The 12,550-nt window shown below is 40.2% G+C and overlaps 1 protein-coding gene across 7 annotated transcripts in view; it reads right to left on the reverse strand.

Annotated features, from left to right (window-relative positions):
• Positions 1-12,550, reverse strand: part of COL11A1 (collagen type XI alpha 1 chain) — a 255,966-nt gene that overhangs the window by 108,175 nt on the left and 135,241 nt on the right. For all 7 annotated transcript variants that reach the window (XM_075936624.1, XM_014571895.3, XM_075936623.1 and 4 more), the window contains 5 exons: positions 11,489-11,542; positions 6,355-6,408; positions 3,378-3,422; positions 2,877-2,930; positions 2,741-2,785 (listed from right to left, as the gene is read on the reverse strand). In XM_075936624.1, the coding sequence (XP_075792739.1) occupies positions 2,741-2,785; positions 2,877-2,930; positions 3,378-3,422; positions 6,355-6,408; positions 11,489-11,542 (252 nt within the window). The remainder of the gene's footprint in view (positions 1-2,740; positions 2,786-2,876; positions 2,931-3,377; positions 3,423-6,354; positions 6,409-11,488; positions 11,543-12,550) is intronic.

Consider the following 12,550-nt stretch of genomic DNA (forward strand, 5'->3'; position numbering starts at 1 on the left):
TGAGTATCATTTATCAGTTAATGGTGTATAACCAAATCGTTAATGAGAAAATGTTCAAACTATACATTTTCTGAACACTATTCATATTTTCTAGAGCATTAACTATAAACTATTCCTGGAACTCCACCTTTACTCCTAAATATACTCCATATGATACATTCCTTGGTTCAAGTATCTGCATCTTAACCAGAATAAAAAAAAGTTAGAGACTTGCTTACAAAGCAGAAATTCTGAACAAAAATAGGACAACATATGAGAAAAATATTAAAAGTGACTGACCGACTCTCCAAAACATATGAAATAATTTGGTCTCTCTCTGGAACAGAGTTAGAACAACAGAATTTTATTGCTACCATTAGCACTTTCTTGGCCATAAGTCCCCTTTTTTCCCCTTTGATCCTCAAGTTGCAAGGCTGTTGTTAAAAAGAAATTTGAATTTTTTCATTCACGATCTGAGTTACGATTTCAGTCTAGTAGGCTGATGGAACATGAGAGAAGAATAGAGCATTCTAATATATTGTTAAATACACATTTCCTTGTCTCATTGTTTTTAAAGGTGCTCTTTGTTTAATATTTACACCGCTAGCAGTTGGAATATTTCCAACCATTCAGAAATGATCTTTTAAAGTTCCTCTTTTTTGGCTAACAACTCTCCCCTGTGTCATGTGCCTTATTTTAGAGCACATGGCCACAGTACATCAGTACTTTGAGATTAAAGGCTTGTTGTGCTCCTCTGACACATCCTACCTTTGAGTTAATCCATTCCTCTCCATTGACAACTCTGCTGCTTCCCCTCAGACATGGCCATCATTTTCTACGTTCTAGCCCACTCCCTACAATGCTGCCTTTTGTCTCTGTTCCCACTGACTCTGCCTTCCAAATTCTTCTGGAGCTCTGCTTTCCTGCTCCCCAAAGCCCATCTCCAAGCTCCGTGATGTGGATAGATCTAGTTTGGCCTGCTACTCCCACTCAACTTTCACCCCTACTACAATCACCCCTCCCTCCATTCCAGATTCCCATTCCACCTGTCCCCCACCCCTAATTCCCACATACTTCTCATTTCACCCACCCCTTCCCTCTGTCTCTCAGCTATGATTCATTCCCCCCTACTCCTATTCCACTCGGTTCCCTGACTTTCACCTGATACCCCGCTAATCCCTGCTTCCCCCTCACCACCATCTCCAGATCCCCCAACTGTGACTCCAAATCTTACATCTTGCTCTGTCTTACCACTCCTCCCCACTCCAGTTACTACTATTCAGCTGTGCCAGGAGCTCAGCTGGGCTCTGGGTGAGATTCTACTTCCAGGATTTAGTTAATGAAAAGTCATAGGAAGGAGGTGAAGGGCTTATTAACCTAAAACCTATATTGTACATGTAGCTGTAATGCATTTTTCTGTACACATTGAAAGGTTTTCCACCAGAAGTGTTGACATACTTTTTGTGGGCAGAGATTAGACTTTTAACTTTCCTAGTCATAAACAGGCATGCACTTCCATTATAGGAGGAGATGTTGATTAAAAGCTGGCACATTCTGCTTGCCATTATTAGGGAATGTTCACTGTATTTGGTTGAATGTTGAGTCCAGCAGACACTTAAGCTATGAGAGCCTGAGATAAACAAAACCAAGCTCCACGGTCTCCTACAACTATTTTCTTCATACACCATTGGTCTCCAGCATTTAACTCTGCAGGCGCTACTGGCCATTAGTGCTTTTCAAACTTCTCACATGTTCACAGCAACATTTGCTTGTTTTTGCCCTGCTTCTGTTACTGCATTCAAGAAACCATCCTGAAAATTGAAATACTAGGGGGTTGGGGGGGGATGATGTGGCTTCTTATAACATGGGACAATGCTTCGGAAAATACAGCTTGAGCACACTGGACTCAAACAAACATTCCTGAAGTCAAAAGGGGAAAAGAATCTCTTTTGGGAACTTGATTGTTGATTTTTTTTAAAGGTTTCCGTTCATGTGCACTATATGGCTATGTAAAAATAAACCACAGATATGTTTGTGTGAAAACTGGGATGATGCAAGATGTTGTCATCCAAACTTTAGCCTCCCCACATACCCAATCAAAGAGCAGATTCACTTATCTGTAGGAGTTAATCCCTGGTCTGTGATTACAAATCAATTATATATTTTTCTGTGTGCTACTGTATTATAGACTGTTTGATTGTACATTGATTAAAACTGAATATCATATAGGAGATTCTATTTTAACCACCATCAGCAGTTCTCAAGCATGTGAAACATGTTTACGGGAATTCTTTGGTGATTAGGACAAAAAAAATCAGTCAGTGTCAATTCATTAGTTTTTTGAGGCGATTAGTCCTTAAAACCTATATACTAACAGCAACTCTGTTAAACTGGACATTTTTATTAGTACTGAGAATCTCACAAAGGTCAGAAAGATAATTTGGCTTGTTTGGATATGCACCCAAAAGTCTGGATGGTTATTTCAGGCTCATCTGAATGACTCCAATCTCTTGGGGATGTACAACTGAGTGTTTGAGATGAAAAAAACAAGGTTTCAAGATTTTCTGCTTCTTACTGTGAAGGCAGGATAGCATTGTAAGAAAGTCTACCCTTGTGGTACAGTATGACAGTGCAATTGAATCACATGCCACTCAGAGAAGTGCAAAGGCACGACAAAACAGGGAGAAAGGAGAAAGAGGAAAGAGAAGGGGGTGCAGGAAATAGTTATGTAAGTGAAGAGGAAAAGCTATTCCAGACTTACCCTTTCACCTGGTGGACCGGGAGGGCCATCGCTGCCTGCGGTGCCCTGAAAAAAAATACAGTTTGTTCAAAGGTAAAGCTTGATTTTCTTTGAGAAATAGTTTGCAGTAAATCGGGACATAGCATCTGACAATTACCTTAGGGCCTGGTTTTCCCGTAGGACCTCGTGGGCCTCTTGATCCCCGTGGACCCTGTGGATTTGAAGGACACATGCAACTGGTGATAATTATCATACAGGGCAGTGAATCAGAGTCAGCCAGGCAGTGTTACACTAGATGTAAAACAGTGGTCCCCAACCTTTTGAGGTTGTCGGGCGCCAGGGGGCGTGGCCGTTCGCCCGCCGGGCGCCTGGGGGCGGCCCCCCCCATAGCCGCATGCCCTGGGGCGGCCCCCCCCATAGCCACGCGCCCGGGGCCGGTGCTCCCCCCAACTCCCACAAGCGCCGCGCGCCCGGGGCCGGCGCTTACCGTGCGCCATGTGCCCGGGGCCAGGCCAGCCCCGAGCACCTGGCGGGCGCATGCAAATGCCCCCATGGGTGCCATGGCGCCCACGGGCACCGTGTTGGGGACCACGGATGTAAAATATACTGAGGTGGGAATGCAAGTCATGATTTTAAACAAGCAAAAGAAGGTACACACCGTTGGTCCTCGCTGTCCCCTTGGACCTGGTTTGCCATGTAAACCCTGCCAATGAAAGTCCAAAAACATCATCTTAGTATGTGGCATTTGACTGGGAATGAAAGTGTTGCTGTTAAAATGGGGCAGTATGCAGTTCTCCTAGGACTAAATGCTATTTGACTTCCCATCCCCTCTGCATTTTAATTTAAATAAGCGAGTGTTTACTAAAACTGGCCATCTTGGGTTGTGCATGTAACTTATAGAATCATAGAACCATAGAGCTAGAAGAGACCTCAGAAGGTCATCAAGTCCATCCCCCTGCCCTAGGCAGGACCAATCCCAACTAAATCAACCCAGCCAGGGCTTTGTCAAGCCAAGACTTAAAAATCTCTAGGGATGGAGACTCCACCACTTCCCTAGGTAACCCATTCCAGTGCTTCACCACCCTCCTAGTGAAAGAGTTTTTCCTAGTATCCAACCTGGACCTCTCCCACCGCAACTTGAGACCATTGTTCCTTGTTCTGCCATCCGTCACTACTGAGAACAGCCTTTCTCCAGCCTCTTTGGAACCTCCCTTCAGGAAGTTGAAGGCTGCTATCAAATCCCCCCTCACTCTTTGCTTCTGCAGACTAAATGGACCCAATTCCCTCAGCCTCTCCTCGTAGGTCATATGCTCCAGCCCCCTAATCATTTTCGTTGCCCTCCACTGGACCCTCTCCAATGCATCCACATCCTTTTTGTAGTGGGAGGCCCAGAACTGGACACAATACTCCAGATGTGGCCTCACAAGAGCCAAATAAAGGGGAATAATCACATCTCTCGATCTGCTGGCAATGCTTCTCCTAATGCAACCTAATATGTCATTAGCCTTCTTGACTATAAAGGCACACTGTTGACTCATACTTCTACTGTAACACTAGTTTCTGCCCTTGGCATCAGAGCATGTTAATGTTGCTGCATAATCCCTTAACAGCTACAATTCTGGATCATCCTGTAAGAGGGTACATCACACTTTCTCTGAACAACTCCACTGGCTAAGAAGGGAAATTGAACTGGTAATCATCTCTTTATAGGAGGGAGCAGGGACCATACTGCATAATCCTCACACATCTTGGCCCTTAATATGTAGCTCCAATATATCTTTGATATGGAGACTCTATAGATCCCTTTCTTGAAGTGGACTAGGACTATAATGGATTCTAAAGTGAAGAAGCTTTTTAATTCAAGGAGCAGTATGTTCCTGATAGGAAAAAGAAACACAATGGCTGTTACTTATTAAAATCTACATTGTAAACCAAACAAAAAACAAGTTCCATTTTAAAAAGAGTAAATGTGTATTCCATCTATTTTGTCATCATACGAAATACTACTTTAATACTATAATACTGCTCAGGTTGTATGCTCTCTGGGTATGTCTGCACAGCAAAGAAAAAACACGTCTGGTGCATGCCAGCTGACTCAGGCTCAAAGAGCTTGGGCTACAGAGCTATTTCACTGCTGTGTAGACTTCTGGTTGTGGGTGGGAGTCTGGGATCTTGGAACCTATAAGATGGGAGGGTCCCAGAGCCTGGGCTCCAACACAAGCCCAGAAATCTATACTGCAGTGAAACAGCCCTGTAGCCTTAGCCCACATCAGCTGGCACAGGACAGCATTGAGTGTGTAGTTCCTGGGTAGACATACTCTTGGAGGCAGGGACTGTCTATTCATTGTGCCTACTGTGATTACCACAATGAATTTCTGATCCATGGTTAGGTCTTCAGACTACACTACTATTACTACTACCTGTAATAGATAAAAGCTAGATTCACTGGTCTAATTCAGAAGTTCATGATTAAATGCCTGGCTAAATTGAAGGTTTTTTTGAGTTTTCCAGACAGCAGTGCAGTGATCTTCCTTTTACCCTTTGCCCCTTTTTACTTTACTGTGGTTGGAGACTCTCCATGTGCTTCAAATAGAGAAGCAGAAAAATCTGACGTTTTCATTTCACTTGATAAGTATATGTTCTTCATCCTGCTTGCTATAATCTGATGAGTCACAATGCCTAAGAAAATCCAAGTTAAATTCCCTTAAAGGTAAATTGCATGGTATTTAGATAAGTCTAGCTAGCCCACTTTCAGTATGAACTGTTTCAGAAGATGAAACACACTCCCTAATGGACAATTATTGAATAAGCTACCTCATGAGAGAACTTCTATATAGCCTCAGATACCAAGTGGTTGAATTAACATCTTGAAGCATGATGATTTATGTGTCATGCAGTTTGATCCTATTTTATGTAAGGCTATGTCTACACTACCAGATTATTTTGAAATAACAACTCCCAAAATAACTATTTTGAAATAAGCTTATTCTTCTTTACAAGCAGGAGTTATTATTTTGAAACAACAGACTTGGTAGTATAAACACTTAGGGTTTGTCTAGACTACTGAGTTTTTTAGAAAAAAAGTGGACTTTTTTTGAAAAAAATTCACCTGCATCTAGACTGCCATTGAATTCTTTCAAAATGGAATCAAAAGAACGCGGCGGTATTTTCTAAATTGGTAAACCTACTTTTACCAGGAAGAACACCTTTTGTCGAAAGAGCTCTTTCGACAAAAGGCATTCTTTAATGCAAATAGGGCTTTTTTGAAAGAGAGCATCCAGATTGCCTGAGTGCTCTCTTTCAAAAAAGCAGATCGCTTTTTCTAAACCCTTGTGGCTGTCTAGATGATCGCTTTCAAAAGAGGCTTTTTCGAAAGAGCTCTTTCCAAAAAGCTTCTTTCGAAAGAGGCTTGTAATCTAGACGTACCCTTGCCTTGTTATTTCAAAATAAGAGGAGTTATTTTCAAATAACTTCCCAGTGTTGAAATGACCTAATTGTGGATGTTCATTCTTATCCAGCTAAAGATCCAATGCTATAATATCTCAATGTTCTCCTGAAACTTCTTGCCTCTATATCTTTTAGCAGAAAGCTCCACAGGCTATTTAAGCATTGTGTTAAAAAAAAGTATATCATACCCTTGCACCTTTCTCTCCATTAGCACCTGGGAATCCTGGAAAACCAGTGGAGCCCTGTATGAGAAATGAATACAAATATAGGAAAATATCTACCATACCACTACAATACATTCAGTACCTACTCTAGAATTAAAGCACATCACCAAACTGATGCAAAATGTATAGTGCGTCTAGATTAATGGAAATAGTTTTTAAAGATGTCAGCTCTGGTGAATATTTGTAAATTAACTTACCATAATACTGCACATCCTGACTGCATTAAAAAGATCAACATGTGTAATGGCATTATTTTCAGAAGCATCAATAAGAAAGTATTTGACAAATCTCTAATTATAGTTAACAGTTGGAAAGAAAAGTTCATTAACCACCACTAGAAATGTTTATTAGATCATAACCAAGAGAGGTGAATTTTGGGAATTTGCCTTTGCTCAATCAGAGCAGCAGAACTAAAATCCTTTTGTAAATGCTATATCAGCATTCCCTCAAAGCACTCTTTGGGTACGTCTACACTGCGGGCTAAAGTCAAGTTAAGATATGCAACTTCAGCAACATTAATTGCATAGCTGAAATCAAAGTACTTTAACTTGACTTTTGGCACTATCCACACAGCAGGAAGTCAAAGGAAGAACACTCTTCCTTCGACTTCCCTTACTCCTCATGAAATGAGGGTTACAGAGGTTGGAGTAAGAAACCCGTTATTTCAAAATTATTTCAAAATAATGGGCTTGCTGTGTAGAGGCACACTCTGTTATTTTGAAATAAGAGAGCAGTGTAGACATAGCCTTGTTGGCCTTATTGCTCTTTTAGTCAGATATTTAAGAGGGCTGATTTGCACTTTTCTTTTCAAGTGGTTGTTATAGTGTATTCACATTCACATTTCATTGTCACAATATGACTAATATAAAGACCCCAGTTGTATCTGAGTTAGGTAACTCAACAGAAAGAATCTGTTTTAGCAGAACTCTCTTTACACACAGCACTGACATTCTAAAGGTGGTTGTGCAATGGGATTGCATACAACCCAGAACATAACATGGGCTGTGTTTCAGGAAAAAGCCTGAAGTCTGAGATGATACTGTTTGCTGGTCCCTATCTTACACCATTTCTCCATCGCCTTCTGACAGAGCCCACCATGCCTTCTAACTTCAATAGCAATTGCATATATGTATTTATTTGAAGGATAAGCGCTACTATTTATTATGGATGCATCCTCTCCCACATATTTTCAGACACCCACATTTATATTAAAATATATATAATACCCCCACCAATGAGCTCTCAGATCAGCTTTAATATTGGAGAGTCTCTGACAGGATGAGACAACATGCAGTGTGCAAAAAGCCCCGAATTTCCTAATCAGGAGAAATATTTAGGATGAGCTAACCACTTATGCTTTTCATTTACATGGAGACTGCACCTTTACCAACACTGGTCAGCAGGACTATTGTTCAAAGGAATAAGAGCTCTCCAAAAGAAACTCTTGCTAAGTGATGCCCCCTCTTATCTTTCAAATGAAAATGACACATATGTGCCAGTGTTATAACCAAAGTTGATAGAGTTGTTCATTCTATTCATAAAAAGGCGACCATTGGACAATCACAAGCTATTACTCTATGGAACGATGTTCACATAACAAACTTAGAGGTAAATAAGCTAATGGGCGCTCACAGTAACTAACCATTAACCATGGCACTATGGCACATTCACTTAGACCTGCAATGGAAGAACCTAATAGTATACGGTTCACAGAGAGAATTTAGAAACTATCATGATCATCAGAAATGATTTGTTAAACTTAGCTAAGGAGCTATAAATATCACCATTCTCTCTACTCTTAACAAAATGTTACAAGGATAATTAACATGAGCAACAAATTCAGCTCTTTTCTTACTTCTGCCATATCATTCTGGAAGATAATGCTGGCTTGTCAGCTGCCAATGCACTTTGCAGGGGGAGAAGGGGATGTGACATGGGGCTGCAAAAGACCACTGTCTTGATACAACCTGTTTTCAAGTTACTGGAGATTAAAAATCACAGGCATGTTTGATTTGGCCTGTTGAGCAGGTAGTCCAAGCCATATTCTGTTCAATTCCCTGCTGGCTAGATCATTCATCTCTGTATACACAACATTTTAGCGTGTTTTTCTTTTTGTTGGTTTAGAAACAGGTAAACAGCTAGCTAAAACTGGCCATTCTATTTGTAGCATCAATAATTATGATTTTATCTTTGTTTTTAAGTTCTTCATGGTTTCCTTTTACTATTCCTTATTTATGACCCGGCAATCCATTTACCCACCAAGTTTTCTTTTTTGGTCAGATAGCCCCAGTGATGATGGTTTCAGTGAACAGAGAAAGAAGGAATTTCTTGTTTGAATTGTTTTCACCAGTTGTGAATTAAGTTGTGTGTAAAACTTGAACAAAGTCTAATTTATTATGAGGGCCAAGTTTTCCATTAAAAATGTGTGTTATCGTACAAGAGACATTAGTATAGAAATTAGTATGAGAGGTTTAGCTATATATATTTAATATATACAGGCTGCACCTCCGATAACCAGCACTATCGGGTCTGGCAACATCCCTAGTCCTGCCAGACCATGGATGTTCCTGGACCAGAGAGCCCTGGGAGCCTAGTGGCAGGAGGGCCAGCATCCAGTAATGGAGCTGGGGTCAATGCCTATGGCAGTAGAGCCAGGACCAGAGCCTGCAGCAGCACAGCCAAGGCTAGCAGCCCAGCAGGCAGTCTTGCCAGGGTCAGGGGGCAGAGGGGCCAGAAGCGGGGCTATAGGCAGAGGGCCTGGCTGGGGCAGAAACGGAGCCAGAATTGCTGATGGGTGGCAGGCTGGGCTGTTTGTACCAGGGACCACCGCTAGTCCAGGAAATTCTCTTGTTCGGGACTAGTCAAGTCCCGAGGGTGCTGGACCAGAGAGGTCCCACCTGTACAGTATTTACTACAATCAAACTGATGAGGACTGGATTTGAGAAAATATAGTGAAATTCTCTTATACTAGTATCTGTGCATAAGAACTGCACACAGAAGCACATTCATACAAGGTGAATGAGTGGTAGAAAAAAAATCACTTTGAACCATCTACTGACTACAGGGACAGGACTTCTTATTTCCTTTAGACAATCATTATAAATTGTGTGCACTTCTCATTCTGTCATCCTTTCTAATGCAAATTTTAACAAAACTTTGGGTAGAAAAACATGCTATCCAAGATGAATAAGACTGGCCAAGTAGGCCCTGAGTGATTTGATGCAGTGTAGCAGTCAATACTCTTTCTAATCTGGTTGCCTACATTTCATAGAATAGCCAACAGTGAATATAGTTTAAATTATATTCAGTTTTAACTGAAGATAGATGAATACTTAAATTAACGAAATTCCCAATGTCTATATTGCAAAAATCCACCAATTTTCTTTGAAGTGTACATCTTTTTTATTCTTAATACTGAATAATGTAAAACTTCTTTGATCTTAGACACTTCAAAAGAGTTCTGAAGTAAAGTAGAACAAAAAGGAAGACTGAAATCTCAGACATGAAGTTAAAAGGCAGAAGCAAGAAAATATCTCTTCATCAAGAATATTCACCTTGATAAACACTTTCCTTAGACTGCTAGATCCTATTGCATTAACACCAAGTATTCAATGAATAAATGCTCATAAGAGAGTTTACTTAGCGGAAACACAGAGCCCAATTGTAGGCTATATACATAACAACACTTCAGTAAGTTACCCAAAAAGTGTTATAGCTGCCAAAAAAAAAATCACCCATTCAAATTTGGAAGTACAGATCCCATGGTTCTCAGACTATGGGGTGAACCTCCCCGGGGAGATGTGGAAATATGTTAAGGGAGGCCCGCCTGTGGTGCATGGCTTTTTTAAGAGCTCTTGCTATCAGCCCTAGGTGCCTGGGGCTTATAAATGTATTTGTATGTATGTGTGTGTGGGGGTAGGGTGTAAAGTACACTAGACACACAGAAAGGGGAATGATCAAATAAGTTTGAGAATCACTGAACTAGAGAAAAGCTCAATATTTTACTGAGATGACATTCGGTCTTGCTAAAGGGATAGGAGCTTTTCATTTATTGTACTATGAATTCCTAGCTGTCTCATCTTTGACACATCTGAAGGTGAGATGTAGAGAGGGACTTTCACAGACACTAGGAAATGTCACTGACATCTTTAACATTCTTATTCCTGCCTAGTCTGAATAGGATTTTTTAAATAAATCTTTCTAATGTTTGGTTAATCTACACTATGCCACTTTGCAAAGCAATGTTAAACTAATCATTTTAAAAATGCAAATTACCATTATTTGGTCATAATAAATAATTTAGAAACCAAACCAGCTAACACAGATACTTTCTAGTGGCAATACAGTCCACATGATACATGAAGGAGGGAAAACTGCAAAACAAACAAAAGAGGGAATTGTGGACAGAAAATAGGGCATTAACTCAGGAGAAAGAACATAGTTAAGCATTCTGGTTATAGGAATGTCAAGCAACAGACATCAGTCACCCAACACAACAGAAGCAAAGGAAAAAATATAAAGAAAACTGTAGAAGACAATATTGTAAGAATGCAACTCATGTCCTGCATGGCCATACACCTAAAAATGTGTTGGAGATCATAGATGGCTCTTCCTATAGCAAGTGGAAGATAGCAGACACATAGTAGTGAGAGTCTACAAACTGGATCTGGGTCCTCAGACCATGTGGAAAATTCCCATGCACATCAGTGTGACTTCTCTGGGCAATATATGGCTTTTAGTCTTAAGGAAGCCATATATTCCGTATCAGCAGTTGACTCTCTTTCAACAGTCTATGATGTGCATAATATATGGCTGCCACAGATATATAATGCAAATAAGATTGACAGGGGCTTAGAAGTTATATGGTTGAGGAAAGGGAAAACAGTAGTCCTTAATAAATAACTGTTATGTATATAAAACTTCTTTTAATATACATTTAAACATTATGGCTAGGAAAGCAAGAGTGAGAAACAACTTGATGTTGGATGCCTGTGTCCTCCTTCCTTAAACATAAAACTAACAGAGCAGCAGCCATTGTGGCTAATTTGTCCAGAGCATACCCACTTTTGGGTTCCATAAATAAAACTAACTCATTTACCTTTGGACCTTGTCTTCCTGGATATCCTGGCAGTCCTGGTACCCCAAGTTTACCCTGAAATTAAAAAAAAATGTTTCTAATAGTTCTTAGTAGTGCTATCATACCTTTATATGGAGTTTGTTTTCCTCCATAACACACACAATCAATTTTTTATTATTTTTTTCTTCACGCTTCACCTATTTGCTTCCTGAGACTTAGCCAACTAGCTTTGTTTCCAAAACTTTATTTCCAGGGATGAAATCTTAAAACTGGTGAAATGGATAACATTTTGCCATTGACTTCAAAGAATCCAAGATTTTACCCCAACACTCTTCCAACACAGTAGTAGAGTGTCAGTGGCAACAAAACAACACATTTTTTAACACAAAAGGCAGCTCCCATAAAAGCTCAATTAGCGCTCTTGATGTGGCACAATACTATAGCTAATTTGTTTTCTTTATCTATAATCTCCATGAAAACAGGTTGACATTTGAAGGTCAGGCTGCACAGCTGTCCTGAAGAGTTCTAACCAATATCAGAAAACATCACTGAAAATCAAACCCCAAGAATAATCCAATATCACATAATATCTAGTGTGGTTAGAGAAATACGGCCATTTCCTCCTCATCAAACAGGAAAATAGGCTGAGTACATTGATGCTACTGATGTTACTAATTCCACTGCCTGAAGTTGGAAGGGGGAACAATGCTGCATTCAGATCTCACACTATAGTCCCACACTATAGTCTTGGGTAATGAAACAAACAAGTATGCTAATTTGTTATGTTCAAAAAATAAGGAAAGGTTGTTCTGATTTCTAAGAGTCCAAGCAACTATAAAAGAATGTGGGTATTGTAAAAATACAGTATTCCAGACCATCACGTTGTTGAAGTGGCCTCCATGGAAAAGATATGGGAATACAACATGATCTTCTACTCTAGCAATAATCTGGGATAGTAAAAAAGACAAGGGAGAGTCCCTACATGGACAGTGGTATTTGGCAAAATAAATGTGTGTTCTTAAAAAATAAAATAGATGAATGAAGATGCAGGATATAACTCATGTTTCTGAAAGCTTGTTTGTG

This window comes from Pelodiscus sinensis, chromosome 9 (genome assembly GCF_049634645.1).
Source record: "Pelodiscus sinensis isolate JC-2024 chromosome 9, ASM4963464v1, whole genome shotgun sequence".
Lineage (NCBI taxonomy): Eukaryota > Metazoa > Chordata > Testudines > Trionychidae > Pelodiscus > Pelodiscus sinensis.